At 41.6% G+C, this 16,210-nt stretch overlaps 3 protein-coding genes across 3 annotated transcripts; 1 reads left to right on the top strand and 2 right to left on the bottom strand.

The window, feature by feature from the left end:
* Positions 1-1,998: 1,998 nt before the first annotated feature.
* RB195_005998 (uncharacterized protein) lies at positions 1,999-2,280 on the bottom strand (the record flags this gene model as incomplete). Its single annotated transcript, XM_064178840.1, has 1 exon — positions 1,999-2,280. One exon carries the CDS (start codon positions 2,278-2,280, stop codon positions 1,999-2,001), a length of 282 nt encoding a protein of 93 aa, XP_064035846.1.
* A 2,986-nt stretch (positions 2,281-5,266) lies between these two features.
* RB195_005997 (uncharacterized protein) lies at positions 5,267-6,086 on the bottom strand (the record flags this gene model as incomplete). Its single annotated transcript, XM_064178839.1, has 3 exons — positions 5,267-5,440; positions 5,823-5,902; positions 5,981-6,086. 3 exons carry the CDS (start codon positions 6,084-6,086, stop codon positions 5,267-5,269), a joined length of 360 nt encoding a protein of 119 aa, XP_064035845.1.
* A 263-nt stretch (positions 6,087-6,349) lies between these two features.
* On the top strand, positions 6,350-7,641 carry RB195_005996 (uncharacterized protein; the record flags this gene model as incomplete). The annotated part of the gene is made up of 3 exons (XM_064178838.1): positions 6,350-6,480; positions 7,427-7,516; positions 7,569-7,641. The coding sequence occupies 3 exons, from the start codon at positions 6,350-6,352 to the stop codon at positions 7,639-7,641; spliced, it is 294 nt and encodes a 97-aa protein (XP_064035844.1).
* Positions 7,642-16,210: the final 8,569 nt, after the last annotated feature.

The raw sequence follows: 16,210 nt of genomic DNA, 5'->3' as shown, positions 1-16,210 counted from the left end.
GTATCGATCATGAGAGCAGTATTCGCAAGATAAGGTGGAACAGAGAAACCGTTCTTCTACGTACGAAGTAAGCGGCAGATAATTATACAGCTCATTTTATACATCAATTACGAAAGTAGCTGCAGCCTCACCAAAAAAATTTCAATGTGAAAATACTCTAAAAGCGAAACAACTTCTTATTTTTAGAACAAGACTTCCACAAAACAATAGTGTTACTTCTAGCGTCGAACCTAGGTGCAGACATTCGACGAAAACTGAACTCCAAAGATGAAGATTCAGAATGATGAAGTGGATGAATTCGGATGTAATCCGCTTGAGAGCGCTTAAAGGTCGCGCCTTTTCGTGATAACGCACGGCATTTTGCACAACAAATCGAAAGATTCTCATTCGAGTGTAAATACGTTTGTAACGAGACGAAATGTCAGGAAAAACAGGCTTGAATCGAGTGAATATTGAATCAGACCTTGACGATGTCGGCTAAACCAAGTCTAATTCCCCCCCCCCCCATGCATAAAGATCGAGTAGTTATAGTTAGTGGCACTAATGTTCATCCGTGTGACCGCCACTCTGCTGCAACACACACACCTTCCCTGCCTTATACACAATACATTTGCTCTGACGCTTGTGTTACATAAGTACTGACGCGTAGGCAACCGAAGCACTTAACAGTAGCTGAGTCACATTCTACACAGTATTTTCAGAAGAAAAAAGGAAGTTATGCAGAAGTAAACGGCCAATCAAATGCTAGTCAAATATTAAGAATAATTCCTTGCTGTAAGAAAAAAATATGTTTTCCATATGCATATTGTCTGAGGTCTTCGATCTGCAATCACATTTGCTTCTCGATAATAACGAGACAATGAATTACGTAGGGCTACTGAGGCGTGGTGGGGCTGCCCGAACATAAATATGATACCTCTACAAATATTGGAACGGTTCCACAGAAGACAACGGATCAGTGATAATCTGAATCTGAGGAGGAGAAACCACCACCTGTTTCTTTTTTGCAATTGATACAAAAAACAACTTCTTACATTAAGGTCAAAGTCATTGTGGACTCAAAAAATTCACTAAGCATGCACGAATCGAGTCGGTCGAATCTATGCACATGAAGGCGTTAAATAAACAAGTCCGAAATTTGAAACCGAGTCGCCCCGATCAGAGCAAACAGAAATCATGGAAACCACCAGACGGAGGTGAGTGAACGCTGTTATATCAAATGACGAAGTTCTCTCTAAGAAAATATGGATGGAAGGAGGTAACCATTAAAAAAATCGGAATGTTTGAGGTATGGCGGTAAAAAGGACCACTTACACTGGTCGCAAAGACCCCGGTACAGACAACAAGCGGCGCATAAATATGTTGCAACAAAAAAAGAAGCGTGAAGCGCTCCGCGAGAAGAGAGAGAAGAAAAGGAGCGCGTTATTTCTGGAACAACTGATAATTCTCGAATAATACATTACATTTTAGGACAGGAGAGTACAAGATAAGCGCTATCGGTAAAAGCTCCGCTTTGTCTGTTCAGATGTTTGCACTCCACTCTGTGAATACGGCGGACGATGACGCTTACAAACACTCAAAAATTACACGTAAATTTCTCAGAAAAAAATGTAGTGGAGACGTAAACGGATGGAATGCTAGTCACAAACATTAGAAATAAGTTTACCGTTAAAAACGTGTTTTCCATCATATCTGCCACCACTTCCGTGATTGGAGGCATCGATTACAAAACCCGATACGTAGAAAAAATAGTGAAAACAAGCGGAACATTGAGAATGGCGTTGGCCGCGCGTAAATAACAAAGGCAGGCGAGGGAGTCGCAACGCACACTATCAAGGCATGTACACCACCGAGAAGACAGAGGCAGAGAGAGCAGACCGGGAGGACTGAGACGATGCTACACGCGAAGAATGGTGTGATCTTTGGTGAACAAAGTTCCCCTTTTCCCTATCCGCACTAAGTCAACTGAACAACAATCGACCTATGATCTATCGATTCTCATTCGACTTTCGGAGGCCAAATCGTGCCATAAACGCACTGATAATCGTCCGGGACAACTTTAGCGGGCATCGCCGAGAGTCTCAAACAACAATCCAAAGAACGGCCGTCGCAATTTCCTCCTGGATCGTGCATGCGCTGTTTGACGAAGTCCAATAGACTGAGTTCGCCGATGGACGACGAGAACAGGCCTTGTGATCCTCCTCCTTGCATGAGGAGGAGGTCGACGACGAGTCGTGCCCGGTGAGCGCCAGCCGAAATGTGCTGGAACTGGAACTGCATGACCCTCGACGTTTGGCCTCTTCTCTTTAAACAAATCCGAGCAAAGGTTAGTTTTACAAATTACCAGCTGGCCGTCATGGACAACAGACAATCCTTCTTCCAGCAAAATCTTGTTTTTTTCCCCGTGCAGGAATAGATATCATTGGGACTGAAGCTGTAATTAATCTGACGTGGGAAAAAGTTGTTGGCTTTGGTGAATTGACATTTCTCGGTCTTCGAAAGACGAAAAGTTTGATACCGCGGTTAATTCGTTGCTACAGCGCATACGAATTTTTGTTTGATCTCACCCGAATTTCACTTCTTCACATGAGTTTCCTTTGTCGTTTTCAAAGGAATAGCGAAATAACTAGGCGATATGGCCCACTTGTAGTGAAGTAAAGGTTACTACAGAGTACGAAGCAAAAGTAAAAAAAAAGTAAAAAGTAAAATACTGATTGTCCTTATCAAAATCCAATTTACACCAGAAAAGAGGTGGAGGATTAATCACAGCGTCTGGCATTTCTTCGCCAAAGTGCGTGCGCAGTGACGATCCCTAGATCAGCTGCTTGTTCTCGAAGGAAGATGGAGCCTTTCTAGGCATCACGAAGATTTATGCGATTATCCACTCTTAGCCTGGGAAGAAACCTTTTTATGATAATTCTTAGAACTAGGGCTAATGAATCAACATTCTGAATATCAGTACTTAAGAAACGGAGGAGGAGACTCTCGAGCCCTACTCTCTTTTCTGGCGTTACACAGATCAGTCGCTGTGAGCATTCACGTGTCCTGTTTTCAAGTTTGTTTTTTTCCTGGAACGATAATTGACCTATGGGCGAAATAATGAATAGCTGCTCATTCAATTATAGTTATTCATTACTGCATTGGAATAGTCATGGAGCGGTCAGTAGTCACAGTCACTGTTCTTTCCATAAAGAAACAATAAGTCGGAGGATTTTCTGCTAACCTTCCATCCTAGAAAAGAATGACGATGAGGGTAGGGTCTGGCAAAGAAAACCACGACATACTGAGCCATCTAAAATGTAGCAGCAAAATGACACTACATGTTTTTTCCAAAGTGATTGCACGTGACTTTCCCGTGGTCGCAAGCGATTGGAAGCGGGTCTAGCTGCTTTGATAGTATTTGTATTGAGCCCAGATATGAGCCAAAGAGGTAAGGCGCGGTGTGCTGCTGCGCGGAAGCCTACGGTAGCCTCATCTAGCACAGACGCGCGACAGCGGAGCGAAGGACGGGGACTTCTTCTCGTGGGGCCCTGCACACGCCGTCAAACGTATTTTGATGGAGAGCAAAAGTAACACGTGATTATACGCTAATGACGGCAACAATGAATAGCCTACACTTGGTAGTTCGATAAATTTTAGCAAAGACGACTTTTCCCTAGCGTTCCTACATTTGATCCCGGTATTTAAGCGAAAATTTGCCTAGTGAAAAACAAAACATCTACAGGATTCTGATAAAAATCGGAAAAATTAGTATTGGATTCCGCTGTAATAGAATGATAAAGACAGAAATCCTCTTCTTTTCTCCATTTTTTTAATTGATAATTTAGGGTGCTTCATGCTGGCCTATGGCATCGAGACGCAACCTTTTTCGACTGGGGCATATTCTCCGTGTCATAGGCCCTTCAATGAAATGTAACATAAGCAGTTGTTCAGGCAAGCGCTAGAATTCTATTCCGAATAATTGCGAACCGCCAGCCGTAATGCACATTTTTCTTCTTGGCACACAGTATATTCCTTCCTTCCACTACTCTGCCTCAATCGAACACGCATCGGTACTGAAATTCTATCACTTCATTTCTCCATGACTTCCGAAACATATTCCAGAAAATAAGCGAAATTTGCATCCGAGCAAGAAGCGAAGACATTCACGCACGACTCATACACAATGAACGGTCACGACACGTTTTTCTATGGCCGTCATTCGAAGCTTAATCCGGTTTTACACAGCCCTGCAAAGAGTGGTCTGTGGACGCCCTTGGTAGAGGAGTAGCAACTATTCCACGCTTCAGAAAGGCTTACAACCTTTACACGATCAGGCAGCAACGTCTCTCTGGACATCGTCCTTTGTTATGTGAAACATGATAAGACCTATCAAAAAGTGCATGATTTTAAAGAAAACAAGATACCACGAAATTGATTATGTTTGCACCTCTCCACTCTTCAAGGTTATGGATGTTAATCACGATCATGAACGTCACCACGCTCTGCTCTGTGAAAGGGCCTCCCCGACCATATTTTCCCACGAAGCACCTAACAACGTCCCGCGCGTGCAAGTGCACGCATACACGCTACGTGTGCTTCAGAATTCATTGTCCGCTCGTGATTGTGGCAGAGTAATCTGTTTTTACTTTCTTCGAGGCAATCAACTACGCCGCAGCAGATCTCGCTAACTTTAATTATTTGATTTTTCTGGAACAGTTCCCCGCACTGCGATCGCGCCGCAGAGGGAACCTGCGTCACGGTAGCTGAGTGCAGCACAACAACGTCTTCAATAGAATTCTTAGTTCATCACAAAACAACAACAAGGGATTGCAGAACAGCTGCGTTCCAGGTCGTAATCCATCTCGTTTCTCAAAATTTAAACAACACAAATCTTCCCATAAAGAAAGTGATGACCGCAGCTGCTGCTAGGCAGACAAATGGAATTTGGAATGGCGCGGCCTTCTCCAAGAAATTCCTCGTTTCTGATAGAAACACTGGCAGCGAAGCGTAATTCTATGTCAGTTGCTCGCTTCAACACATAGTCGTATCTGCTGTTGAGATCTTCCTTGAGTATGTTCAAGTGAAAAAACATGGGATCAAGGAGTTGGTGAAGTTGTGGTCTGGCTGTACCAAGTACGACTACAAAGAAGAGCAGAGAAATGGGAAATTGATGATCCAATAAACACCTCAGTTCGTTCAGCAACGTATATTGATTGTAACTTGCTGGGTATTATAAAAAAAAAACAGCCGTAACATTCTATGTACATTCATATTCGAGAGAACGTCACGCCGCTCGGATTGAGGTAGGCCTCAGGACGTACAGGGAACAGAGAGCGCGTACGTCAAGCATAGGAAAGGTGTGAGCAACGAAAAGCGCGCCGCGGTCATCCGGCTGAGCACGTCGAGCGTCGGCTGCTGTGCAGTAGATATTCTCGCTAGAACTGAGCGACGTCCATTTCTTAAAAAGTGCTACAGTACGCGGACTGTCCAGTTCCACAAAGGACCTAATGCAGTACGATCACGTTCTTTTCTTCCATGACGTGACAACCGTGTTTTATTGCCGTTCTCTTAGTACATGTGGAACATTGTGCAATGCTAATGTGTACGTTTGGAGGCGGAAGGAGTTAGTCAGCAGTAAATTCTACTCAACTATAAATCCGCTTAGTTCCCCATAGGCGTAGCAAAAAAGAAAAAGAAAAGATTTCAAAAAGTAAAAGTGCAAATAAACGTACTAACAACATTTCGACGACCTCGCGAGTGTATGTGACTGGGGAAATGTGACATCGATCATAGTAGATAATGAATTCAGTGATCGCAGTACAATGAGAGGACACCCCCACCATCGAAGGCCCACCACGGGTATACTGAGACCATTCCGGAACCAACCAGGTAGCGGAGGAATGGTCCACCCGCTCGAAAACTAAACATGTGATTAGATGAAGGCACAGTGGTTGGGTGTGTATGTGTGCTGGAAGTAAAAACGTTGGGAGGGGCGCACATTTCGCATCGCACGTGATTTGCACACCTTGTAACGGCTGGGTGGTTTTCCTAAGTAAATAGATCGAATGAAATCGAATATTCGTGGAATTCACGTGGATTTTCATGCGCGAAATGGACGTTTTGCTGACGTTGCAGAACTTATGTGGTGACGAAGAAAAAAGAGGGAATTCCATGGTGCAACTTAACAGATTGTGCAAAATGTAATAGAAATGAGGGGAAGTCGACGGCATTCGGGACAAAAACATTCCTTCTAATCATCCATATGAATCCATGAATCCATAATCAACACCGCTCGTGACTACAGTTGAGCGGATGACTGCTGCTACCGCTGCTGTCACGTCAGCCACAGCTGTGATATGACCATACAATGCAACAGAAAACCTACATCAGCGTCACGACGCAGTACAGCTCGAAAATAGCGCTATTCGACAAGAAATCCAACAAAATGCGGAGAAAATCTGGTTGTGAACGAAGTCATGGTTATGAGCAGCCAATCCGGTCACGTGTTGCTAACGGAGGAACTTTTGAAAACATACGCATACGTTTATTTGTTTACAGTTCAACTGCTGCCCCCGAAACTGGTTTACCGCGTGAGCGGCGCAGCAGACTCCCTGTACACATATTGAAGTCTAATTTTCTGTTCCTATTGTACAGGAAGAGAATAATTTCGTTCGCGGATGAGCCACAAGTGCAGAAACAGGAAAAAGAAAAAGAAAAAGAAAAAGAAAAAGGACAGAAAGAAAGGCTAATATGGTTACTGCAAGCTGAAAATAGCAAAACGGGGTACCTACAGAAACTAGGTTAACTTGATGTAAGAAGTTCGAGGTAATAAAATGACGTGGGTGCTTGTGCACCAGCCCCGCAGTGGAAATTAGACCCTAGTGGGTCCTAAGACGAAACTAGACTCAAATTGATGTCTTCCTTACCATAAGCGTATATTTTTCTTCTGCCACAAAAAACGACTGCATAAATTTAAATCTACAGTATTCTATTCTATTACAGTATTCAGTATTTTTATTGTATTTAAAACACGTGATTTTCGACTACAAGATGGATAGCAGCGAGAAGTGGTCTGGATATTGGCACTTGTGTTCACGCAGCGGCCCGCTACGCGTGCGGTCATCGAGGCAAACACAGCAGCCTATGGATGTTTAGCATACAGCTTCCCCGTATATATTCCCATTATTTGACAGGGGCGGGACTTATGTGTGGTCACGTACAGCAGTTCCGTAGACCCCTTCCATTTATGCTTGATCGGATGGTGCATGTGAGGTTATTGCGATGAGCGTTATCTTGCAGAGTTGTAACACACTCGAACTGTTGAAGAACTGTCTGAGAAGCCTACTTGTCCGTACACGGAAAAAAATTGGTATGGACTGAGAAAAAAAGCAAATAAATTCTCTATCGCCGTTGACTAGAAATTCGTTATCGTCACGAAATTAAGAAAAAAAAGTACGAGTACTGATACGGTTGTAAGACTGATTAGAGGCAGCATAGGGTCAATTTCTCGACGACGACTTCTCCGTAGCAGAGGGTGCGCCCCCGCACATGCTTTGCAATCAACTTTTCATAAATCCAGAATTTAGATGGATAGAGTGGTGTCCTCGACGAAGCGGCTCCAACTACCTGCTACTGAATGGAATCAAACACCGACGATGACCTCGAATGCTGCGCAATCTCGAGACACGATGTTGTATGTTCAGCAGAATCCTTTCCACAGCTTCTCATAAATCTTCCTGTATAACGACGTAAGCCCTTTTACATCATAAAATAGAAGTGGTAGGGTATTGAAATTTCATTTCCGCTCGTTCTCGTCCTGCTCCCCTCCGATAATGACCGTATATGGAATTGACACCCGAAAACACACACTCAAAGGACCTGTCGTCGAAATCGAATAAACAAAAAGCGACCATTTATAATTCCCCGATAACGTTATTCCCAGGGCTTCGAAGATTAGATTTGACTATTTGTTTTCCACGCTACCTTCTTCCTTTGTGGGTAAGGGAAACTGCGAGAAAATCTTGCGATTTAATTTTTTGATCGGCATGTACATAGATATGAGGAGATACCAGATCTGTGTCACAAACAAGACGAAAATTAGTTGCTAGTCAATCCCTCTGCAATTACTAAACTTGAAAAGAAATACGTGAAAAGCCACTTTATATTCGGCAGAGAGAAGACGACCACTCCCGATGATAACGGTAGAATGAAAATAATGAATTGAGGGAAAAGAGTTAAGCGAAAGAGATGTAAGAGCGGTAGAAGTACGCTGAAAGGTAGAGGGATGAAATTTGGTACCAAAAACTGCTGGTTCCCCTGTTTTCATCCACCAGTACCATGAATAAAATCGCATATTCCATTCCGTGTCGGAGTTGTAAAAGCCTCTTGCGAAATTTCGCATTGTTGTTGATGCATGCATAAATTGACAATTGTGCATTGTTCATAAAGTTGTTAATGAAGTCCCATGAAAACGACTACTTGCATCTGATGGTCTTTTCGTGGCATGCACATTACATCAACAAGTGCTTACGCACTTTTTAACTACATACAGCCGCTAGTAAAGATATCGTGAAGCAGCATGACGGCGAAGCAGTTCACGCTGCTTCACGATATCTTTACTAGCGACTGTATGTCATGACTGTCTCAATCGGACTCTTCTGCAACTCGTTCACTCGTTTCAACATCGTCTTTTCATCGAGATCGCTAGATCATATGAACTGAACTCGTGTCTTGTCATGGCAAAAGTTTGTCAGCGAATGGGTCTATCACTGAATTGAATGTGACATTTCCAACCAATCAACGCCTGAAAATAACAGGACTCGCCCGCATGTGCCGAAAAAAGAGAAATTTGGGAGAAAAGAGACTCTACTGTCCCTATTTTCCCGTATTAACTCCCATCTTTAGCAAGAGCACTTGCTAAGAAGCTGCTCTGCCATCGCTGGCTGACATAGAGGCCGAAGACGAAAGAATCTCCCACAGTTACTCGAATCTGTCGCGCGATCTCGGCACACGGTCCACAAGAGGTTCTACAGCATAAAGCGGTTTTGCCGCCGGTACTAAACAGAACCGCTGTGGTAGCTGGGCAGCGAGGCCGTCGCTCCCGCTCTCCGATGGGCAGTCAGCGTTGAAATTCCAAAACACGATGACCGCGACGCGAACACTCCGTTCGACGCACACCTCTTCAACAACTCTGGATAGACTCACGCAGGAAGTTCAAACTGAAGAATTTTGACGCGGACTGCACACCAAGCCAGGCAATCAGGATTTGTGGAAGGTGCGTGAATGAGGCGCAACCAAATCTTCTAAAATACCATCAATGAAGGCATGTGATCAGGATAATCTGGGAATATATTTAAGCAGAATCCTCGTACATTGCTAGTACTTTGTGAAAAGAAACTTGACCGAAAAGGTCGTTCTTTAGGGGATGAGGTTACTTCGATCTATCTGCCATGTTAGCCGATAAGCTTCTTTGGATTATATTGAACTGCATATCGTTTACAGCGCACTGCTGAGCTACAAAACTCAGGAGTCCTTAAGTGAATGAAGATTCCATAGTAAATCCCTTGGTTGAATGGTAGCAACGCCTGAAACATTTTTTTTAGTAGGAATGCCGCCATCCGCTAGGGATAGACCCGTTCGATGACGAATTGCTGCCATGACAAGACACCATAGTTCAGTATGATCTAGCGGTCGAGATCAAAAGACGATTTTGATTGAAGGTTGTGGACATTAATAGAAGTGATGATGTATAATAAGTCGAAACAATAACGAAAAAAAACTGATAATCGACGGGAGATTGAAAACGTCAAAAATACGATGCGAATTTCAGCTCTTGCATTGCTCTCAAATTTCTGGAAAGATTTCTGGATTCAAGATATCAAAAATGTGTGGAGAAGCTCTGACCCTTTTCTTTTTCTCCTCAGGATCTGGAGGCAAAGAACCAAAGGGAAAATTCTGGAAAAAAGTCGGAAGATCAATGCTGCAGTCATTAAATTCATTGATCAAATTTATTCTTATCGAACGATTTTTTCGAGCGTTCATTGTCGAAGGGAAGTTCGGACAGGAGAAAATTCTCGGATTAGACGACGACGACGTCGATAGGTTTTTTCAGACAAACGTTGTAAATATTTGCAAAATCCACGAGATGGATTGTTTACTTTTTCAGCAACTAATCTTCGCAAGTTTCAGCTCGAGCTCACAGATCTATATATGTAGTTTATCTAGAACCAAAAAATAATCCTAATTCGTCGCTAACTCGTCATGTGACGATGATAAACATTCTGCCAGTGCCAGTTGGTGTGCACTTTTTCGAATTGTACATGTAAGCATCGAAGCAGCTGCCCCAACGTGAATTGAAAAAAACATCCATGAATCAGGGTCCTTGTTCGAAATTCTGAAACCACAAAGGAACCACCGAGCAGATGCTTAATGCGGATAAAAACAGAAGAAAACTTGTTATCGGCTTCTTCAATCTAAACATTGTCACTTGTCCCGGTTCCTGCTTTCTTTGGCAGTTCGAAGGAAAAGAATTCTGCACATTGCCTGCAAGTATGAACGTCATAAGCTTTGTTTGTTTGCTTACTCGTAGCCGGAAGTACGTTGTTGTTTTTGTGCGGGTGAAAAAATAAGCAAATAAAAAACGTGTAAACTATGTGCTCAGAAGCAGATGCCACAGTTTGAACAGTAAGGCCACATGATGTGATGGCAAACACACAGGATGATCGGGACAAAACAGAAGCCGTGATGTGGAGCCGCGGTGTGCGACGGCGCAAGGTCGCCGTCGTTCGTTGGAGTGTCGTCAGGGCTTCCGTCGTCAATCAATCTCCCTGGGCAACGCCGCTCCCGAATAGGAAACAGAGTGTCACATGAATAGGTCGAGATCCTATTTCCTTTGTGACATCTGATTACACGGCTGCTGATTGCAGACTGTTTTTGAGATATTTACCACCTTCTTGTTGAAAAGCCTATCAATGTGACTTATGGAGATGTGATCTATGATGCATTTTCTTCAATTAGCGTCACACAACAGAAAAACAAGTCTTCTGCTGAAATATCACTAAGGGGAAATTGGGGCGGGTAGCCCCGTTTCTGAGGTCGATTCATCTGTTTTCCTACCAACTAAAGATTATCGGTAAGCGTGCTGGTGACATCCAACAATACAATTTATTTGTACTTTTTGGTCCTTATTTACATTATTTCTCACATCTAATTCATTCACATTTTATTATACCTGTCAAAATTAAATTAAAAGTAAAATCATTTATCATATCTGGTTCATTTGTACTTCATTATATCTACTAAAATTAAATAGGAAAATAAATAGAAATTGTTCTTTACATCTAATTAGCTAATTTGTGGTTTTCGAAGTGATTCATACATAATTAGATCTGTATAATTAGATCTTTCAGATTTTGATAATTGATTGAAGCATACGTGTTGAAAACCCCATGTAAAAGAAGACATGTGAAACCGCTACACGCTCGGAATTCAGAAGAGAATCCAGGAATAGAAACGGGAAATCAACGACTACGTGTGTGAGCAGTCGTATAAACAGAGTGAGAATAGTTAATTCACCAACGACCAGCGACTACGCCAAGATCAAGCAGCGTACATGGAAACATACATAACTCCTCCAAATGAAAACGCATCAAAGGTTCTTCGTAAGAATTCAACATGAATTTTCAATGAATATGGGTTTCAGGTCAGAAATAGCGTTATTAACTGGTAATTCTACTTTGAGAACATAATACGGGTTTTCTTATATGATGACTACAAATGCGAATGTGAGAAAATCTTACACAAGTTTAATTTTAGCGAAAAGACAAAGTCGAGCATGTTAGGGATACATAACCTAACACTCGATGTTCCTAAAAAGGAGAAAAGAGATAGAGATAGGGCGATAAAGAAAATTACGTTCACCTATTTTACTGCTCATTTATCTCGCTCCATTGTCTCGCTCGCAGAATTTCTCTACTCTTGAAACTAGGGGACTTTAATCCCATACGTTTTGAATTTTTCTTTTTTTGGATCTTTTAAAATAAGTTCTCTTTCTAGAAGCTAGAGTTAGTAAGAAATCTCCCAAGCAAGCTGCTTTGGAAATAGGAAAAGTTATGCGAAAAATAAAAAATAAAATAGCGGCAACAATTCCTAAAAGGCTTTTCCTAAAAGAATCCACGAATAAATGGGATAAATGATGAATAGGGTTAAAATGTTCTAGTTTTAGCTAGAAAAACTGTTCACAAAGGATTTCTGTCAAAAATGAGCAGAGAAGTGTTCACTACTGCTGAAAAGCGTATACTTCAAACTGAATAAATAATAACTTTCTTATCTTATTCTTTCTTTGGCGACGTCTGCGTAAATTTCACTTTCTAAATACAATGTATGTCTATAATGATGTCCCGATGTACAAATCATTAAAGATCATCGATCATACAAAATGTGGAAAACAAGTCCTTATGACGCAGACGAATCCGATCCCGATGACTCTCAACATTTTATGAGCTCGATGTTATGTGTTTTCTGTGGACGCAAACAGATTGACGATGGCGCGCCATAACATAAACAAAAGTTCTAGATGAAACATAGGAGTGTGGACTTTTATAATCCCATAACTAAAGTAGGCTTCTCTGAGCGCTCACAAGCAGCTTTTGACAAGAGTTTGGGACTTCTCGGATATTCCAGGATTTTGTAATGGAAATTATACCTAATCATAACTATGCTTCGCATCCGTTTCGTGAAAATTATCGGGCAAAAATAATGGAGTCGTTCAATTCTTTACACACGTGAAGAAAGGCTGTCGGTTCTGAGTTTCCTTTCTTTCTTCCACTTATCATATTTCTTGATCTATTCAAGAATAGGTAAGCAAGAAAGGCAATACGGACATTTTGTGACTTCAAAGGTTCTCCCATACATCCATTTGTAAAAACAGACACTAACAAAGATAGAACTCCAAAAATAGTAGGATATATACAGAATCCATGAGTCACCATCCTGCAGCCATTCGCAAACACCTAGAAAATCCGCAGTTCACAGGAAAATCGCCTCTCCTGAGATATGTAGATTACGGAGAAGATTCATAAATGGCACGGAAGAGTGTGAAGGGAGAACTCTCGCAGCAGCTTCATATAATTGCAGTGCAGTTCGAAAATGTAAAAAAATACAACGCTGAGAAGATGAGGGAGATTCGGGGTGAACACAAAAGAATAGCGCTCCACGTGCAGGACCTCCTAGTGAGTGAGAGGAGACGAACTGCTCGAATCAAGCAGCTAGTCTTCCAGTCTTCTAACATAGACGAAATAAATTGTTGCATCCTGCACCTGTCCTTGTTTTTGATGTGACAAACCAGACAGGATTGCTTAGGAATGGAGTTGAACCAGATACCTGGCGAGAAGCGCTAATTCTGTTCGGCACAAGAAAATGAGCAGCAGGAGCAGAAAATAAACAAACTTTCACCGTATGATGCTCATTCGAATAGGCAACGTAGGAAAACACCCGACCCACGTTTCATTAATAAAAGTGAGAAGTAATAGAAAACGCTGCATTTCCAACACATGATATCCAAGTTGTCACGATAAACTGATAAAACTTTTCATCCTCGAGAGTCTGAGGTCTCAGCAAACTCCGAATCGAAACTGAACCGCTCTAATCAGCAAAAAAGGGGTCGGGATCCAAGAGTGAACAGGACTACTGAGAGCTAGATTTGGGTTATTCTTCCAAAATTGATAGTCGAGGTAGGAGCCGATACTCCATTCGGTTCTTGAATATTGTCTAACGGAATTTTTTTTCAAACAAAAACTGTTACTTTTGCGGAAATGGCTTCTGCAATTGTTGTTGATTGATCTGCTGGTTATAGAATGCTCCTGTCAAATTGTGTGGATCCTAGCGTTATAAACAACCGATTATTTCATCCTTTGCAAACAACTCGCTGATTTTTTCTCTCAAAACAGTGCTATGAATCCCACTGAAGCAATAAATGAAGACTGCGGTTTCCAAGGAAATCAAAAATAGAAACAACTGGAATGGAAACATTTTGTGGAAAAAAAATCTTGTCGGTGAACCCAAAGCTGTTGGTTTGGAACTCTTGTGAAGCCTCCGGATTGAGTCAGATTTGTTTTCAGCGTGACATTCAAGATTCAGAAGTGCTAGCCAATTCCATTTCGGACTCTTCGAAGACGCGCAAATTGAATCTAAGAGAGTTTTTGCAAATCCATAGGCAGCTCGTCAATTTTTTGCTGGAAACTACGCAACTGGAGGTTCGTTTGCGCCTTAGTGCCACCTCTTTATAGGCAATCGATAAAAAAGACAGTATCCTTGTTCTTGCTAACTTGCGAAAATCCGACGTACTTCTATGACAGAACCAAGGAACGCAAAATGTCTGAAAGACCTCTCCCAATAAAACATCGATGAGGAGAGACAAGGATGTTTTCAGTTTGAATGAACTCATGAAGGCAGGATGCAAGAGCCAGCTTCTCCAAATTTACGACGAAAGGATTTGAAACAAAGAAGCAAGCAAAAATACTTTTATGTGGAGGATGATTATCGAAAAGAATAAAAAATGGTGGATTAAGGAAAATATAAATATACCAATAGTGTATCATAAATTCGAATATAAACAGTGCAGAATGAAATTTTAATAACTACAATTTCGTCGAAAAGAAACAGAATTAGTTATTTTGGAGTGGAAATAGGAAACAGTCTAGTTACACATTTACTTTCATACCCACGATTTGCAACGCGCGAATGAAATGTTTTCATTTCTGATCAATGAGTTCCAGATCGACGATCCTTTAGAGAAAAAAAAAACAATTAGAAGTAAGATTTTGAGTATTAGTTACGGATTCCGAGTGTCAACTGCAAACAACGACCCAACACTAGGATTATTTTCTGCATATCTTTTCTTGCTAAATTTCTGTCCAAAATATCCGCATATTTTCTTTCTGTTTTGATCTGTTCGATGATCTCTTTGGCTCGTTTTATTCAATGATGTGGAGTACCTTGCGTGCACAAATGCATAAATAAATCCTGTTACCTCTTAAATAAATCCTAACTCTTACCCGTCCTCAAATAGAAACACGTAGGCAATTCTTACACACATACGTACTTTAACGATGCAGAATTTATTGGAACTCGCAGTGGAATGCAATGGATACAATTTCACACTCAATTATACGCTGCTGCTGTTGATCAAAGAGCGATGGATTGGTTTGAAGCCGCTGCCGCCGGCCTGGCACGGGACAAAAACACCTCGAATGCTTGCTTTCAATATGAGAAATCACACTTGCAGCGCACTTCTGGGAAGCAAATACAAGATTGGAAAAAGCATGATTTATGAATGACATCGTCTTTGCAACGTTGCTGTGTTGTTGTTCATTTTACGGTGAAAAAGTTTTGTACTGTTGCAGTTTTTAGCAGAGAAGGTCAAGGGTAACTTCGGGCCTGCACAGGTCATACGTAGTTCAAAATTACAACTTAGCAAGAGTACATGGTTCTTATTTTCCACCAGAGTCTCCAAGGACTTTGGCTCTGTGTTTCTCATGAATGATGCAAAATAGCAGCTATGTAGATACTTCTGCGGAGAGTAAGATTTCCGTACTAAATCAATCCTGAAGAAAAATCGAGAACGGAGAATATGTGAACTTTTCTCTCTGAAAGTTTGTGAAACTGATTTGGACTACTATCAGCTTTAATAATTTCGCCGCAGAAATGGCTATCTACACGATGTGTAACTTTTGTTGAAATGGTATCTACATAAGCAGCGTTGCTCGTTTTAGGCTATCTTTATTTATTTATTTATTCACATATGCACACCAATGGTGCACAAAAGAATTGTGCACCTAATTTTTTGGCAAAAAAATCTCGCGCAATATTTCTCGTAGAAGGTAAACGGGTGGCTTGTACGCCGAATTTATCACGGAACCGTTTAAGGTGCCTTTTAAGCTGAACTGAAAATATGGCCTCAAAAATTAACTCGAACTAGAAGTATCACAATAAGTTCACACTTTCAATAGAGTAGTCTTCGTGGTTCTCTAAAAGACCTCCAATTCAGCGCGCTTTAAAGAACAGAGTATTATTAAGAACCGTCTGCAAAAGACGACAAGAAAGTTGAAAGCTTCACAAGAACGTCATGGCACGAAATGTCATGATAACGGTCGAAGTAGACGACTAGTCATATGATACATCACCACGCACATCATCAACGCCAGCTGTTGATTCCAGAACTTTACCCTCC

This window comes from Necator americanus, chromosome I (assembly GCF_031761385.1).
Source record: "Necator americanus strain Aroian chromosome I, whole genome shotgun sequence".
Lineage (NCBI taxonomy): Eukaryota > Metazoa > Nematoda > Chromadorea > Rhabditida > Ancylostomatidae > Necator > Necator americanus.
The sequence above is the reverse complement of the archived record's forward strand: the minus strand, read 5'-3'. Positions and strand labels throughout refer to the sequence as shown.